This window comes from Pelodiscus sinensis, chromosome 21 (genome assembly GCF_052426305.1).
Source record: "Pelodiscus sinensis isolate ZL-2025 chromosome 21, ASM5242630v1, whole genome shotgun sequence".
Classification (NCBI taxonomy): domain Eukaryota; kingdom Metazoa; phylum Chordata; order Testudines; family Trionychidae; genus Pelodiscus; species Pelodiscus sinensis.
The window spans coordinates 16,529,311-16,544,991 of NC_143072.1; the positions used below are offsets into that span (position 1 = coordinate 16,529,311).

Here is a 15,681-nt window from a genome sequence, read left to right on the forward strand (position 1 = left end):
GCTAACTCAGAAGCCTTTGAGGTAGGGGCATGCGCCTCCTACCTTCTCTCCCAATAAGTAAAGGGGGAAGAACAAGTGACTGGGCAGATGTTTTGGCAGAGCTACGCTTTATTTACCCAGAATCTCATGGTCATAAAGACGCTTGTCTCTCCCCGGTTGGCTGCTTTCCCTCTCCCTGAGGACAGTGGCACAGAGCTGCAGCAAGAAGGCTGACGAGGTGGCGGCGTTGGGACAATGCAAAGGGGAAGAAAGGAGGTTGGCCAGGCAATGGGAGCTGCAGTCTTGGGGGCTGACTGGTGCAAGCCTGTGGAGGCTTAGCTGACCCTGAGCCAAGGAGGATGTTGTACACTGGATCCTGGGGGGGGGGGGGGGGGGAAGCAAGCCAATGGCTGGAAACATAACTGATTTTTCAGAGCATCTACAGCACTGTGGCTTTCCCTCTGGGACAGGTGGAACCTCTCTAGTCCGGCACGCTCTGGTCCAGCAACATCCATGGTCCAGCAGGATTTTAATTAGCCAGATGTCCACTTATGGGTGTGGCCAAGTTTCCCGCGGTCCCATAAGTTTGTTTACAGCCACAAGTACTGGTTCTGTGCAGTAATTTGGCTCTAATTTACCCCTCAATGTCTTCTAAGAGCCCAGGAAGCAGTGGAAGTGTTGGCAAAGCTGCTAGACAGTAGTGACCTCCTGTGGATCAGCAAATTCTCTGGTTCAACACCAGTCAGGTCCCAAGGGTGCTGGATTAGAGATTCAACCTGCATGTGGTGCTTGGGCACCTATTGTTAGCCTCTCTACCATCCCTGTCAGTACAGGCAGTGGCTTTGCTTTATATGGGGGGCTACCCCGAGTCCACGTGCCCCTCTCCAGCACCCCCTTGGTTGTTCTCTCTCCTCCATTGTTTTTCCAGCTGTGCACAACAGGCTCCAAAGTGAACACTCATTCCAGGTCCTGAACTTGGAGAGGCAACATGAGCTCATGGGAGGCAAAGTCGGGCTGGGCAGGTTGGGTCGAACTAGCTGCTCCGTGCCTGGCTGCTCACCTGCCAGCCTGCGTGGCGTTGAGGGATGAAGCTGAGAGCTGCCGTGTGGTGGGGAAGGTTCCTCTGCCTTGCTCCAGAGAAGGGGCCAGGAGGCTATGGAAAGTGGGCCAGTCCCTAGCAGCAGGGGCGGCCTCTGTAAAGGAGGGGATTTCCCCTTCCCCCCCCTCCCCCCCGAACTCCTCTGCCGAGAGGAGCTGAAGTTTGGGCTCATGGGCTTTGTTTCCTTCCGAAGGAAAGCGTAGGCAGCACAGCCGTTAGGCAGGGCGTGAGACCTTCTCAGACAGAGGTGCCTGGTCAAGCCGCTGCATCAAGCGAGTGGGCAGTGATGTAAAACTGTCCGTTGCTGCTGACACTTGCGCCGGGTCCCTCAGAAGACAAGCCACGGTCTCTTCGGGCAGGCTGACTTTCCCAAGCGAGGTGCTTCAGGGGCGGTGCGCAAAAATGCGCTCTGACAGGGAGTGACGGGGAATTCCTGCTTCTGGCTGGCAGGGCAGAGGAGTTACAGAAGCTCCTTTGAGATGAGCAGTTTGATGACTAGCCCTCGCATGTGACTCACGGACGAATGTCGATCCCCCGCAGATCCGGATGGGCTTCGACATGCTCGGCTGCCGTTACTCTTTGGCGCGATAGTTGCCTGAAAACAGCCTAGGGAAAGCTTTTTTCTGGCGGCCTCCGAGTCGCTAAATGACGGGGGAACTGTAACTACCCGTGACTGGCAGAAAATGCGGTTAAATGATTTCCCCAGCACAAGCAGATGAGTCTTCACAGAGCTCCTTTTTCCTTTAATTCCTTTTGGCTGTTAGGTTTTATGGGCTAATAATAGCAGGCTCTGCTATTTACAGCAGCTTATGTAAACCATCCTGGGGCTGCATAGCTCGGGAATGGCCTTCAGGAGGTTTGAAATGGGGCAGAAGGGTTTGAGAGGCGCCTTGGTAGGCCAAGCCCACCAGCCAAGAGAGCTGTTTCTGTTGCTGAAGCTGCAGGCTGGAAAGGCTCAATTTCCCCACAAGATACCGTGTGGTTCTACATGCCTAACCCGCCAGAGTGTGTGCAAAGCAAATTAAATGAGGAAATAGCAGGCTTGGTTCCTAATTATCCATTTTGCCTTTGGCATCCTTACAAATCTGGCCCCAAATGCTTAATGTTGTTGGAATCTGAACTTGTCTACTTTTTGTAGCCATAAACACCCAGTACCCTAGTGCAGCGATTTTCAAACTTTTTTCCTCATGACCCAGTTGAAGAAAAATTGATACCTGTGACCCAACGTAATTTGGCTCCGGGGTGGGGCTGAGAATGAACTTTTCAGTGTAGGAGGGGGCTCCGGCTTTGGGAGGGGGTCAGGGCTGGGGCAGGAGGGGTTTACCTTGAGCGGCTCCTGGTCAGCAGTGCAGTAGGCGGGGCTAAGGCAGCTTCCTGCCTCTCCCGGCACCGCGGACCATGCTGCCGCCAGAAGCAGCCAGCAGCAGATTCCCAGCCAATGGAAGTGCGGAGCTAGTGCTCAGGGAAGGGGCAGTGTGCGGAGCCCTCTTCCCCCTCACCTAGGAGCCAGGCCTGCTGCTGACCACTTCTGAGGCACAGCACAGTCTGCAGTGCCAGGACAGGCAGGGAGCTGCCTTGCCTCCCCCCCAGTCACCTGATTTTCCCTGCAGCAACGAGACCCAGCTCCCGACATTCCACGCCCTCGTCCTGGGTCATGACCCGTTGTTTGAAAAACGCAGCCATGATGTGCTCCTGCTCCATGGTTCCGTGGGTTGGAACCACCTTGGCCGATATGTGGGGAGGTACGAGGGGAAGCGGTGCAATGTGGGAATGTTTCTCCCCTCCACCAAGCCGAGAGCCAGGAGGGAGGCTTAAATCCCACCTGCCCAAGCTCCTGAGAGTGCAGAGGGGCCACAAGTGCCCCACAGCCAACCCCTGCTACATTGCAAAGGGGCTATGGGGGAGACCGTGCCTGGGAGTTAGGAACCCCAGGCTGCCCCAGAGCGGTGCTGCGTGCCAGCGCTCCCCTTGAAGACATCCCTGGAAACACTAAAACCTTGTAACTTGCTGGCATGCTGCCTTGGTAAGTAGGATGGCAGAGACCAGTCTAACTCTTCCCCCCCCCCCCCAAAATCAGTCACCTCCTTTCTGAGTGCTGTTTGGGCGCGGAGACAGGAAGAGGGTGGTGCTGCGCATGTAACGACTTGCATTCATTTGTTGTTGGGTTTTTTAAGGTCTCTCCCCAAGAGATGGTGCAGGAGATCCACCAAGTGCTGATGGACAGAGAGGACACCTGCCATCGAACCTGCTTCTCTCTGCAGTTGGATGGGAATGTCCTGGATAATTTTGCGGAGCTGAAAACCATTGAAGGGCTGCAGGAGGGGTCGGTGCTGAAAGTGGTGGAAGGCACGTTCCGTAAACACGGGGGTCCGGGGCAGGGGAGACAGTCAGGGATGGAGAAATGAAACCTCTGGATTGTCTTCCTACAGGCTGAGTGCCCACAAGGGCTGGGTATTGACTGGCATCTCTGGAGAGGAAGGCAGGGCCCTCCATCCCCACTGCTACCTCCTAGCCTTAGTATAAAATCAGTCCCAGAGTCTACATGGCCCATTCAGTCCGAGGCCCCAAGAATGTCAGTAGTGGAGGCGATTCTTGCCATATGACTCCTCTCTGTGCTTAGGGATGGGACTGGGATTGAACTGATCTTATGTAGGCCATGGAGCATCTGTCACGGGTCACTTCCTGTCCCCCAGTCTGAGCTGGGTGTGCACCAGGAGAAGGGCTAGGTCACTGGCAGACTGGTGACTCCCAGGTAGCATCTGCAAAAGGTGAGGTTGATCCTATGAAGGAAGTAAGGCCCTGGGTGGGCAGCCACTCCATCTATGTCGGGTGGCCTTCACCAGTGCCAAATATACCAAGTATCCAAGGGAAAATGCCACTTCATGGTTGCCCCTTATAGGGATGCAAAATCCCGATTAATCAGTTAATCCCACCAGTGAACTGTAACCGGTGAACATCACCTGGTAAGGGTGATGTTAACCATTCACATCCCTTATTCCGACAGCAGAACAGTGAAGAGTCCAATTCTCTCTGTGTCGTCCTTTAAACTAGGGGTGGGCAATCAAACAGCGGCAGTTCACCAGGGTTAATCCCTGCTGGGCCACTGCCAATATATTTCCCTGCACCTTTGCAGGAACAGGCAATCGCAGCTCTCAGGTTGGGAACGGCAATCCGCAACTAACAGGAGCTGTGATCTCCGTACCTGTGGAGGTACAGGGAAATATGGCAGCGTGGTGGCCTGCCAGCGGCTAACCCTGGCAGACCGGATCCTGCCCATGGGCCGGTATGTGCCCACTCCTGTTTTAAACAAACCTGGTTATTGGTGTTTGGAACCACGGGCTTCGCTTCCTTTCCAAGTGAAGCACAGACACTTTACTGATGCGGCAAGGTGGGTGAGACCTTGCAGGCAGACGTGCCTGGTCATGCCGTAGCATCATGCGGGGGGAGGAGGCAGGGAATTGCCCGTTGCTGTTCATGCTTGTGACACGTCCCTCAGGAAGGACAAGCACGTGAGGCACAAGCACGGTTCTAACACGAGAGGGGTAAAATGAATCCCTGGCTGAACTCCTTTGACTTGAGCGCTGCTTGTGTGTAGAGACCTTTGAAAGCCACGATGGGCGTTACGGGAGTAAACTATGTGAACCTGAGATTCTGTCTCTCCCTTCTGCCGACCAGAGCCCTACACGGTACGGGAAGCCCGGATACACGTGCGTCACATTCGAGACCTTCTGAAAAGCCTTGACCCGTCAGATGCTTTCAATGGTGTGGACTGCAATTCCCTCTCATTCCTGAGCGTCTTCACAGAAGGAGACCTAGGAGGTACGGGACAGAGGGCGACTCTGGTGTGACACGCCTGTCCGCTGCGGTGGAAAACCCAGCTGTCCCTCCACGCTGCCTACTTACTCACTTAACCTGCTTGGTGTAATTTATGGATGTCCCCTGTCAGTGAGGCCTGCGGTAAACATTCTCAACACTCCTTTCCTTATGTAAGTTATTGATAGGTGGTTGGAGTAGAGGCTGTGGAGTCAGAAGTCCTCCGCTCGCTGCCTGGTTCTGTCCGTGGTAGTGGGCTGCTTAACCCTTTGGTACTGTGTCTGAGGTGCTTGTATGACTCCCATGTCTGCAGTTTGTGCGTTCCTCACACGCGTGAATGTTTATCCTCACGGGACTCGGTGAGGTAGGGTTGCGCTGTTCTCCCCATTGGGCAGACGGGAACTGAAGCACAGAGAGGTGAAGTGACTAAGCCAGCCTCACACGGGATGTTTGCAGTGGAGCGGAAATTGAACAGAGGTCTCCCATACCCCAGGCTAGTGCTCTGACCTCTGGACCATCTTCCCTCTCCCAGGATGGGTCTGTTTGCCTGCCTGTAATGCAAAGGCCTGTTAACCCCTCGGGGCTCTTTCCCAGGTTCTTACGTGAAGCTGTGCATTGTGGTTCTAGGCGGGTGCTGTTGTTGGGGTGGGTTTCTCTATTCAAATAGTGGCCAAGACTTACGCTGGTGCCCAAAGTTAGGATCTCCAAGTCTGTAGCGAGGCATCTGCCAAGGCGATCTGAATTTTAGAAGGGGAGAGAGCTCAGCTGGTCTTGTTGAGTTGGGAAATGCTTGGACCCAGCTGGTTGAGCTGTGGTTCTGTTTAGGTTTGGCAGAATTTGATTGTTGTGCGTTTGGTATCGTTTTGACAGAGAATAGCTAATGTTTATTTTTAAGCTTTTCTACTATTTTATCGATCTTAAATTACGAAATTCTAGGGTGGTCAGGCAGTAATTATTTAATGACCTTGAGATTCAAGAAGGCAAAGCTTTCTAAGGGCTAAATACAAATTGCGACTCTTGCATGTCAATATGCACTAAGTAGCCTTAAATCTAATCTAAGTAGACTAATGGGTTCTTACTTTGCCTGACATTTTTGATGATTATTGATGGACACCTTGTTCTGCCAGTTAGCGTGCATAGGGCGACGTGGATGTTTACTGAGTTAAAAATGTAATCCTTTCAGAGCAAGTTAGTCTCATACAGATGTTTTCTCTCTTGAGCCGCATTTGGGAAAGGTGCATGTTGTTGTTTCTGGATACTCTAGCTTAAAAGGCAGAGGTAACCTTTCAAAAGGTCGTAAAGGAGTCGGGTGCCAAAATCCTTTCAACGGCGCCCAAGATGACTTTCAACAGGAGATAAACATCTAACTTTGCAAACTCCAGCCTCAGTGCTTAATCAACACCACTTTCTGCAGTCATGCTAATGGCCAGGCGGGTGAAGCTGTTGGTTGGTTGCCCGCTGGGGGTAGCTAAAGTGTAGTTCCAAGAGACCCAACAGATGAAGTTCAATTCTGGAGGGAGGTCACGCAGTTGAGTCCCATGTGGAATATTCTGCACTGCATACTGCCAGGCAGTCGCTGCTCGGCCCTGATCTGTCTGTCCATTTGTGTAGACAGTGGAAAGCGGAAGAAGAAAGGCATTGAGATGGAACAAATTGACTGCACCCCTCCTGAACATATCCTGCCGGGCGGCAAAGACAGACCCCTCTGTGCCCTCCAGCCCCAGAACCGAGACTGGAAGGTAGAATTCTCTTGCATCTTTGAAGTGTCCAGGCCACTCCTGAAGGGGCATGCTGGGGGAGTGGATGTTACCCTGAAGTGACCTTTGGGACTTGCTCTGTTGAGTCCTGGAGCAATGTCTGACTAATTAGCATGGCTAGGCCAAAGGCATAAAGTTTAAGGTCCAGTCTTTTGCATACAAACTACTTGGAATAGCTGGGTCACTTGAAAGCAAGGACTCATTGTCTTTCAAGTAGGGATGTTAGCTATCGTGTAATCGAGTAGTCGTGTAACCGCATGGAATCTTAGTGGTTACACGACTATTCGATAGTCCCTGGGGGCGGGGCTGGCAGCCAGTGCACTCTGACCCCACTCCTGGGGAGCCTCCTGCCACCCCGCACTGCTGCCTCTGGGTGAGTTTAAAAACCAGCTCCCCTCACGGACCAGCTCTCTGCTGCCTCTGATACAGAAGCAGCAGCCCAGCATGGCAGCAGCCTCTGTCCACGGCAGGCCTGAGCTCATAGCTGCCTCCCCTGCTGCCCCCTGCCCCGCGCTACTGTTTCTAGTAGAGGCGGCAGCAGCACAAAGGTGGGGCAGGCAGCACTGCAGAGCTGATGCTGGGGGAACCAGATATTAAGCCGGTTTCCCCCTTAGCACCGGCTCCTGCCTTCCCACCCCCGCCTCTGTAGGAGGCAGAAAGTGTGGGGGGAGAAGGTGGGACAGGTCGGTCCATGGAACTGATTGATACTCATGGGGAGCCGGCTTAAAAGCTGGCTCCCTGCGTGTATCAGCTACAGCCTGCCCCCCTCATCCTACACACTGCTGCCTCTCTATCAGAGGCAGCAGCACGGGGGAGGGGGAGGCAGATCCCATGCTTTTAGGCCAGCTCCTTATGGGCACCATCTCCTGCTTCCCCTTGTCCCCATGTTGATAGAGGTGGCAAAGTGGGGGGAAATGCATGTAGTCGACAAGATTAAGCGAAAAGCCTAAGCTTCTCAGTTAATTGTGTAGTCGACTGCATGTTGACATCCCTACTTGAAAGGGTGGGGGAGGGAGAGCTTTTGTTTCTACCCCTTGCAAATTCTAGGGGATTGGGATTTCCGATTGCTGTAGTCTCGGTACATTAGTGCGTCCCACATGGATTCCAGCGTGGCTTTAAAAGCTGCTGCTCTGAGAACCATTGGGACTGGAAATCCATGCCTCATCCCGTCTAAAGTCACGTAAAGTGCGCTCTTCAATTCTGGATAAATCATATGCTCCAGTGCTAGGGTGTGTGGTGTGAACTATCATCTGGGAAAGACTTGCAAGACTTAGTGGGCCTGGGAATGTGGCAAGCGCTGTTCCTGGGATCGGCGGGGGTGGGGAGGTGTGACGGAGAGAGCTTGCCCGTGAACGTGTGTGCGTTCTTGCCATGGGATGTGTTCTGAAACGGGGCTCGCCGGGTGTGCTTCGCAGCCTTTGCAATGCCTAAAAGTCTTGACCATGAGTGGCTGGAATCCCCCACCTGGCAACCGGAAGATGCACGGAGACCTCATGTATCTATACGTCATCACTGTGGAGGATCGGCACGTTAGCATCACTGCGTCCACCAGAGGATTTTACCTGAATCAGTGAGTAAAGACGACTCTCGCCTTCTCCCTGAGGTAGCGAGTTTGCTTTAGCTGCCTTAAAAAGAAGCGCTGCTTTGTCTCCATAGTGAGTAGCCTCGCACAGGTTGGACCTTTGTAGTCCGGACTTCCCTTGTCCAGCAACATCGGTGGTCCGGCATCTTTGTGGGTGCTCCCGGGCTGGAGCGCTGATTGGGAGAAGCCAGGCCCTGCACTCAGCAACTCCTCCTCGTCTTCCCTGAGCTTCTGGAGAGCAGCAAATAGCTCACTGGCAGTGTGCAAGCTCGGGGGAAGGGAGAAGGAGGAGCAGGGATGGGGGGGTGGCCCTCAGGGGAAGAGGCAGGGTGGCTGTAGAGCCCCATGGCCAATGGCCCAAACCGTGGAGCTATTTGTGCTTCTGGCTCCCAGCTGCAGGGCTGCACAGCCACCCTGCCTCTTCCCCTGAGCATCCTGCCCCCCCAGTCACTGCTTGGTTAATGCTGGCCCCTCTGCTGCTGCCAGAGCAGAGCCCTGCAGCTGGCGGAAGCAGAAGGGCCGGCGTTAACCTCCCCTGGCCTGGCAAACTCCCTGGTTTGGGACCAGGCAAGGGTGCTGGACCGGAGAGGTCCAACCTGTCTCATTCCTCAGTCGTGCAAGATCCTAGGCATCGCCATCCTAGAACAAGCTCTTTGGTCATCAGGGGTCCTTCGGCAGCAGAGACATGCCTGAGGCTTTAGAAGAAAACAACACGCTGCTCCACGTGAATTGTGCAGCACCGTGTGAAATGGGAGGCAGGTCCTCCTTGACCCCTGTAGCCCTCGTCTTCTGCCCTGCCACAAATATCGATCCCGGCCTTGGAAAATCGTGTCGTTCCCCAGCCCAGGCCTGGATTCTACTTGCCCACCTTTCCCCAGGAGTGTAGCTGGCATTAAATAAAGAGGTCAGTGAGGAAGGCTTCTAGGTGCTACGTTGATGCAAATCATAAATCAGCTGATTGTGGGGTACTTGCTGTAGCTGTTGGTGAGTAGGATTTTGCCAGGCTAGCTAATCTCCACGGTATAAGTGATGGGCTAGAAGATTGTAAGGTCATAAAAAGGAAACCGAAGTCAAAAATAGAAGCAAAAACCCTTCACTAAGAAAGAGCCATAAAAGTAGTGTGTCTGTGTCCTGCTCTCCTTCAGAGAGAGAGACCAAGGCAAAGCCAACTCCCAGAAGAAATAATTGAAAAGAAGTTTTAATAGGAGTAGGGGTGTGAGTGGCTAACCGGTAAGCGTCACCCTTACCAGGTGGGGTTGATGGTTAACGGGTGAGGGCTAGAACAGCCCCAGGGGGCCAGCCACAGATCTGGGTACTCCAGCCCGGCCAGAGCAGGTCCCATCTGCAGCAGGCCCAGCCCAGGCGTGCCATAGGTGCGGGTGCTCCAGGGATTAATTAAATGGGATTTTACACCCCTAATTGGTAATCGGTAGCCTGTGTCAAAATCTGGCTAGGAAGAGGAAGATTGAAGCGTGTGCACAACTTAACTCCCTGGTGTAAAGAGTCTGAGTTTAAGCCATTCAAAGGCAGGTGGGATTTCCCAAAATGTGGCCCACAGACCAATTGTTGGTGAACCGTGGAGAGATCCTGTTTGTGGGACCCGGTTGGCTGCACCGCCTCGAGTCTCGCATTCCATTTCTTGTCTGAGTGTTCCATGAAAGAGCTGTGAGTGGGTCGGGGAGGACAAGTCTTCCTCACTGAAGGTGGAGAGGTCTGTTAAGAGGTGGCCCATGTGATCAGAACGCTGAGAAGCCCTGCTCTGTGAAATCCACCCTTCAAGCTGGGAAGGGAAAACCTAACCCCATTAAATCTGATGGTGGCTTGACTGACTGCAGGCAAGATTTATTGCCTAACCATCTTAACAAGAACATCTTTCTTTTTGCAGGTCGACCGCTTACAATTTCAACCCTAAACCTGCCAATCCCAGTTTTCTCAGTCACTCCCTGGTGGAACTTCTTAACCAGATCAGCCCGACCTTCAAAAAAAACTTCTCGGCCCTGCAGAAGAAACGGTAGCAACAGCATTTTGTTGAGCTGCCTTGGGTGTTCCAATTGGTGGCGTTGCTTGGTGTGAGGCTCAGATACTGTTTAAGGGATTGGATGATGCTGTTTGTCTCTTGAAGCCAGGTGTTGACTGCAACATCTGCTTCATTCAGATCTGGGGAATGCTGACTGGACATTAGCTGAAACTTTGCATTTTTGTAGCAAGATCTCCAAGCTTTTTTACAAATCCTTAAATCCCATGGTATTTCTGTGAAGTAGGTATTGAAATCCTCATTTCAGGTGGGGAAGCGAAGGTACAGAACTGACGTGATTTGCCCTGGGTTACTTAGCAAAACAGTGACAGGGCTGTTTATGGAACCCAGGTTCCTGACACCTAATTCCCTTCATAGTTTTTCCAAAAACCATTAGACAGCCCACTTGGAGAGCATGTGAACATGAGTGGCTGCCACATAAATTGAGAAGGATGTAACTTTTTTACAGGAGATGTAGTACTAGCTTCAGTATCTTCTTATAGGCCTGCATTATGGCTGGAATTCTAAATTTCTTGTCACGGCACTGATCAGAAATTGAACATCTATGCTTGTGTATGAGGGTGGGCTCTGGGGAAATGGGTGGGAAAGGGACACCTTTTTTTTTTTTTTTTTTCGTGGGGCCTTCAGTAAGGGTGGAACTGAAGGAACAAATGCCCTCAGAAATCTGCAGTTGTTTGCGTGATCTGAAGCAAATATCTTACTGTGATTGGCACCCCAAGCCAGGCACCTAAGAGTTAATGTGTAAAGCATAATTGAGCTCCGTAACAGTACTTAATAGCCCTTATCAATGGGCGTTCTTGCATAAAGAAATAAGACTGAAGCCCAGTGTAATATGAGGAAAAGTATCACGCCGTGATTTTGCTTAAAATAACGATTCTCCTGTTCGTTACAAACTGCAGACACACATGCATGTGACTTTCCGGTAATTATATGTAATGTGCTTTTTTTTTATTATTATACTCACTAATTATTTCATAACCCTGTCCTTGCTGCAGGGACCCACTTGCTTTGCTTCCAAACAAAACCTGTCACTCTTTGGAGAGTCCACTTAATGAACTGCCTGAGCTCTGCAGGGTATAAATTGACAGGCACACTTACGGCTTTCAAAAATCCTACATCTGGTCTCATTAAAGAGACGAAAGTGACACTACACGAAAGCTAGAAATTAGCCGTGGCCTGAAACCCGCCACTGTGACTATCTGGCCATTTAAAAAATGATTAGTCTGTTGCCTGTTGAGTCAGAAATGAGTACAGATGCAATTTTGACACCTGCTGCGAGCAGCGAAGCTACACAAAAGGCCATTAGGTGAAGCTTGCTTTTCCGCTTCACTGACGGATACTCTATATTTTTATAACAGCAAGCCATGTGGGCCTGGGCGTGATCCTAGCTCCAGCAGAGAGAACTGACTTGAATTAACACAGCTGTAAGGGCAGGGAGGCACAGCTGGAGAGCTTTCTCCAAACACTAGATTGGTCCCAAGAGCAAGACTGAATCCAATGTACCTGGTTTATTCTCCTGGTTGCTGTTGGGCTTTAAGCCAATTGTAAAGATGTGACCACGTCCGAGCAGAGGTCCAGATCCGATGACCTTGGCTGAGCTTGATAGGACTGATGTTGGCTCTTGTGGACGGGTTTTTGTGGGGGAGGAGAATTCTTGTGGGTTTTTTTGTTTTTCCAAATCAAAAGCTCCCTTTAGTGGAAATGATCTGATGGCTGTGAACTCCTGCCTAGGGTTCAGCGGCACCCCTTTGAAAGGATAGCCACCCCCTTCCAGGTGTACAGCTGGACGGCACCCCAGGCTGAGCACGCCATGGACTGTGTGAGGGCAGAAGATGCTTATACGTCAAGGCTGGGCTATGAAGAGCACATACCTGGACAGGTATATCTGGCTGCCCTCTGTACAGCTGCTGGTGGTGGTGGTGCTGTTAGTGCCTTTCATAAAAAGAACTGCGAATTGCTTGCTGAGGAATAGCAACTTCCCGGCATCCAGGTGATGCAGGGGGAGAATTAACATCCTCACCTTGCGGAGGCACGAAGCAGCAAGTGTCCGTGCAAGGTGTCTCCTGGAGCCAGGCCTCCCAACAGTCGAGCGGCTGCTCCAACCGCTAAATCTGCCTCCTGTTGTTCCACAGTTCTCTTGCTGCTCATCTCATCACTTAGCCCTGCCTCTCTCCAAGTCTCTTGCAGCGTGTGTGGGGTTTTCTTTAAGGTTCAGGCTCTGATCCTGCAAAGGGGTGTTCACCCATGTTCAACCTCACTCATTGGGAGTGACCCCACCAAAGGCAACACAACTCCTTTGGGTGCACAACATTAAGCTTCGGCAGAACTCCTTGCAAGTGCAGGACCTAAATGAGCGGCTGGTTCTCTTTCAGAAGACAGCTCTGCCTGCTTCTCTTGAAATAGCCCGGAGGGGTTAGAGCCACCGCGCTTGCTGGCTCAGCCCTAAGAGCGTTGAACATTTCTGGGGTAGTGAAATATCCGTGTTCTCTGCCCATTTCTAACATAGTTAAATTGGAGCACACTGGCTAATTAAATTCAGCGTCCCACCACATCAGACCTTCTGTTGATATTCCAGGTAAGCTGCACTGGGTAACTGGACAATGGAAGATCCGCCACAGTTGGCGGTTTAAATGAACTTTGTTTGTGAGCCTGCTGTGGCTGCTAAATTTCTTTCGAAATGGCACGTGGGTCGGACTTCCTTTGTCTTTCTGATCTGGAGTAGGGGATAAATTCCTGCAAACTAGCTCGCAAACTAGAAGTGAGGCTAAGACTTTGTCATGGATATTTTTAGTAAAAGTCACGGAGGGATCACAGGCAATCAAGGAAAAAAATCACAGAAGTCCATGTGCTGTCTGACTTTTACTAAAATGTGTGACAAAATGGGGAGTTTTGGCATGGGGACCCCGCATCAACCCTCGCAGCTGAGTAGCTGTGGTCCTGCTTGGATCTCTGGCAGCTCTCCCCACCTGTGGGCCTCGGAGGCTCAGCAGCCCTGGAAGGTACAGGGGACCTGACAGCTAGGAGTTCTGAGCAATCCTTGAGTTCTGAGAGAACCCCGAGATTGAAGTCATGGAGCTCACTGGAAGTCATGTGACTTCCACGACCTCCGTGAAGGCTACGATTCTTTACCTATAAGTACCGACTTCCCCCTTACCCAGTTTGACTCGAGGCTTGCCCCTTTCAGACCAGAGACTGGAACGAGGAGCTACAAACCACACGAGAGCTACCACGCAAAAATCTGCCCGAGAGGCTGCTGAGAGAACGAGCCATTTTCAAGGTAATCTTGAGGCAGATTGGGGGGGGGGGGGTGTTAGTCGCAAACCATAGATAATCCATTCTCAGTCTAATTAGAGACCCACCCTGGGTTGACTGAGAGCTTCACTCGGCTCTGTGGCTTAATCTTTATAAGCACAGATGCTTTGCTGGAAGCTTCTAAGATGCGGGTCAGGAGCTTGGTCTTCATCTCTTCCCCATCTCCCAAGCTGCTGGAGGAGACTCGTTCTCCTCAGCTGCTCATGTTGCCTGCAGTGACACAGGCTTCTCGCCAGTGGTGCTGCTTCATGCCAGGCTGCCTCGCTCACACAGGGCCGGGGTGGGAGGATGTTCAACAAGGTGGGTGGGTTGGGGATTATCTCCTGACCAAGTCAGTCAGGTGCCATCCTACTGTAGCATCCCAAGTGGCCAAGCGAAAGAAACTGGGACATGTCGGTAAGCAATTCGGCATCTTTAGTATTAGCCAGACTCGCAAGGGCGAAAGCCACCTAACCTGGCTGTTTGCCTCAGATAATCGTGAGGTGTTGGTTGAGCAGATGGCAGGAGTTAGGAGTACGTGGGTAATGAACAGTTTTTTCTCCTGCCTTCATGCTCCCCTCCCCCACCCACTTCCAGGTCCACAGTGACTTCACGGCGGCGGCTACCCGAGGCGCCATGGCCGTCATCGACGGCAACGTCATGGCCATCAATCCCAGCGAGGAGACCAAGATGCAGATGTTCATCTGGAACAACATTTTCTTCAGCCTGGGCTTCGATGTCCGCGACCACTACAAAGACTTCGGTGGGGATGTCGCCGCCTACGTGGCGCCCACCAACGACCTCAACGGGGTGCGGACCTATAACGCAGTGGACGTTGAGGGGCTGTACACATTGGGGACCGTGGTGGTGGATTACAGGGGGTACAGGGTAACGGCACAGTCCATTATTCCAGGGATTTTGGAGCGAGAGCAGGAGCAGAGCGTCATCTACGGGTCAATAGACTTTGGCAAGACCGTTGTGTCTCACCCCAAGTACCTGGAGCTGCTGGAGAAGACCAGCCGGCCCCTCAAGATCCAGAAGCACAAGGTTCTGAACGACAAGAACGAGGAGGTGGAGCTGTGCTCGTCCGTAGAGTGCAAAGGCATCATCGGCAACGACGGGCGCCACTACATCCTCGACTTGCTGCGCACCTTCCCCCCTGACCTGAACTTTTTGCCGATCGACGGGGAGGAGATGCCAGAGGAGTGTCAGAAAATGGGGTTCCCCAAGCAGCACCGACACAAGCTCTGCTGTCTCCGGCAGGAGCTGGTGGACGCGTTTGTAGAGCACAGGTGAGCTGAGGAGACTTCCCTCCCTTTCCCCTCTCCCTGCTGGGTGACCTCAAAAGAGGCTGGAACGCAAGCAGCTGTTCGAGAGACACGGCACCTGCATCGCAGCAACTTCCATGATGGGGCAGCTAATTTATTTTTCTCCCCAGCCCTCAGGGGCAGTTAGAATCAGAGAATCCTAGAACTGGAAGGGACCTTAAGGTCATCAGGTCCAGTCCCCTGCCCTCACGGCAGGGCCAAGCACTGTCTAGACCCTCCCTGAGAGACGTCTGTCTAACCTGCTCTTAACTGTCTCCAGTGATGGAGATTCCACAACCTCCCTAAGTAATTTATTCCCGTGTTTAACCACCCGGACAGGAAGTTTTTTCCTCCTGTCCAACCTAAACCTCCCTTGCTGCAATTTAAGCCCCTTGTTCTTCTTGACCTCTGAGGATTGGACAAGCAGCAATTTTTCTCCCTCATAAGAATAGCCATAGTGGGTCAGACCAAAGATTCATCCAGCCCAATATCACATCTTCCAACAGTGGCCGATGCTAGATGCCCCAGAGGGAGTGAACAGAACAGGGAATCATCAAGCAATCCCTCTCCCATCACCCATTCCCAGCCCCTCACAGAGGCTAGGGACACCATTCCTACCCATCCTGGCTAATAGCCATTGGTGAACGTAACCTCCATGAATTTATCTAGCTCTTTTACACCCTGTTAAAGTCCTGGTCTTCACAACCTCCTCTGGCAAGGAGTTCCACAGGCAGAGTTGCGCTGTGTGAAGAAAAACTTATTTTATTTTAAACCTGCTGCCTATTAATTTATTTTGGTGAACAACTTTTCCTTATTCA

The 15,681-nt window shown here is 52.1% G+C and overlaps 1 protein-coding gene across 8 annotated transcripts in view; it reads left to right on the forward strand.

The window, feature by feature from the left end:
• The window catches only part of CLUH (CLUH binding protein of NUMT mRNA), a 66,331-nt gene that overhangs the window by 26,150 nt on the left and 24,500 nt on the right, over nt 1–15,681 (forward strand). For all 8 annotated transcript variants that reach the window (XM_075904868.2, XM_025179296.3, XM_025179297.3 and 5 more), the window contains exons 3-10: nt 3,253–3,424; nt 4,754–4,897; nt 6,503–6,630; nt 8,064–8,218; nt 10,116–10,241; nt 11,997–12,144; nt 13,450–13,542; nt 14,154–14,848. In XM_075904868.2, the coding sequence (XP_075760983.2) occupies nt 3,253–3,424; nt 4,754–4,897; nt 6,503–6,630; nt 8,064–8,218; nt 10,116–10,241; nt 11,997–12,144; nt 13,450–13,542; nt 14,154–14,848 (1,661 nt within the window). The remainder of the gene's footprint in view (nt 1–3,252; nt 3,425–4,753; nt 4,898–6,502; nt 6,631–8,063; nt 8,219–10,115; nt 10,242–11,996; nt 12,145–13,449; nt 13,543–14,153; nt 14,849–15,681) is intronic.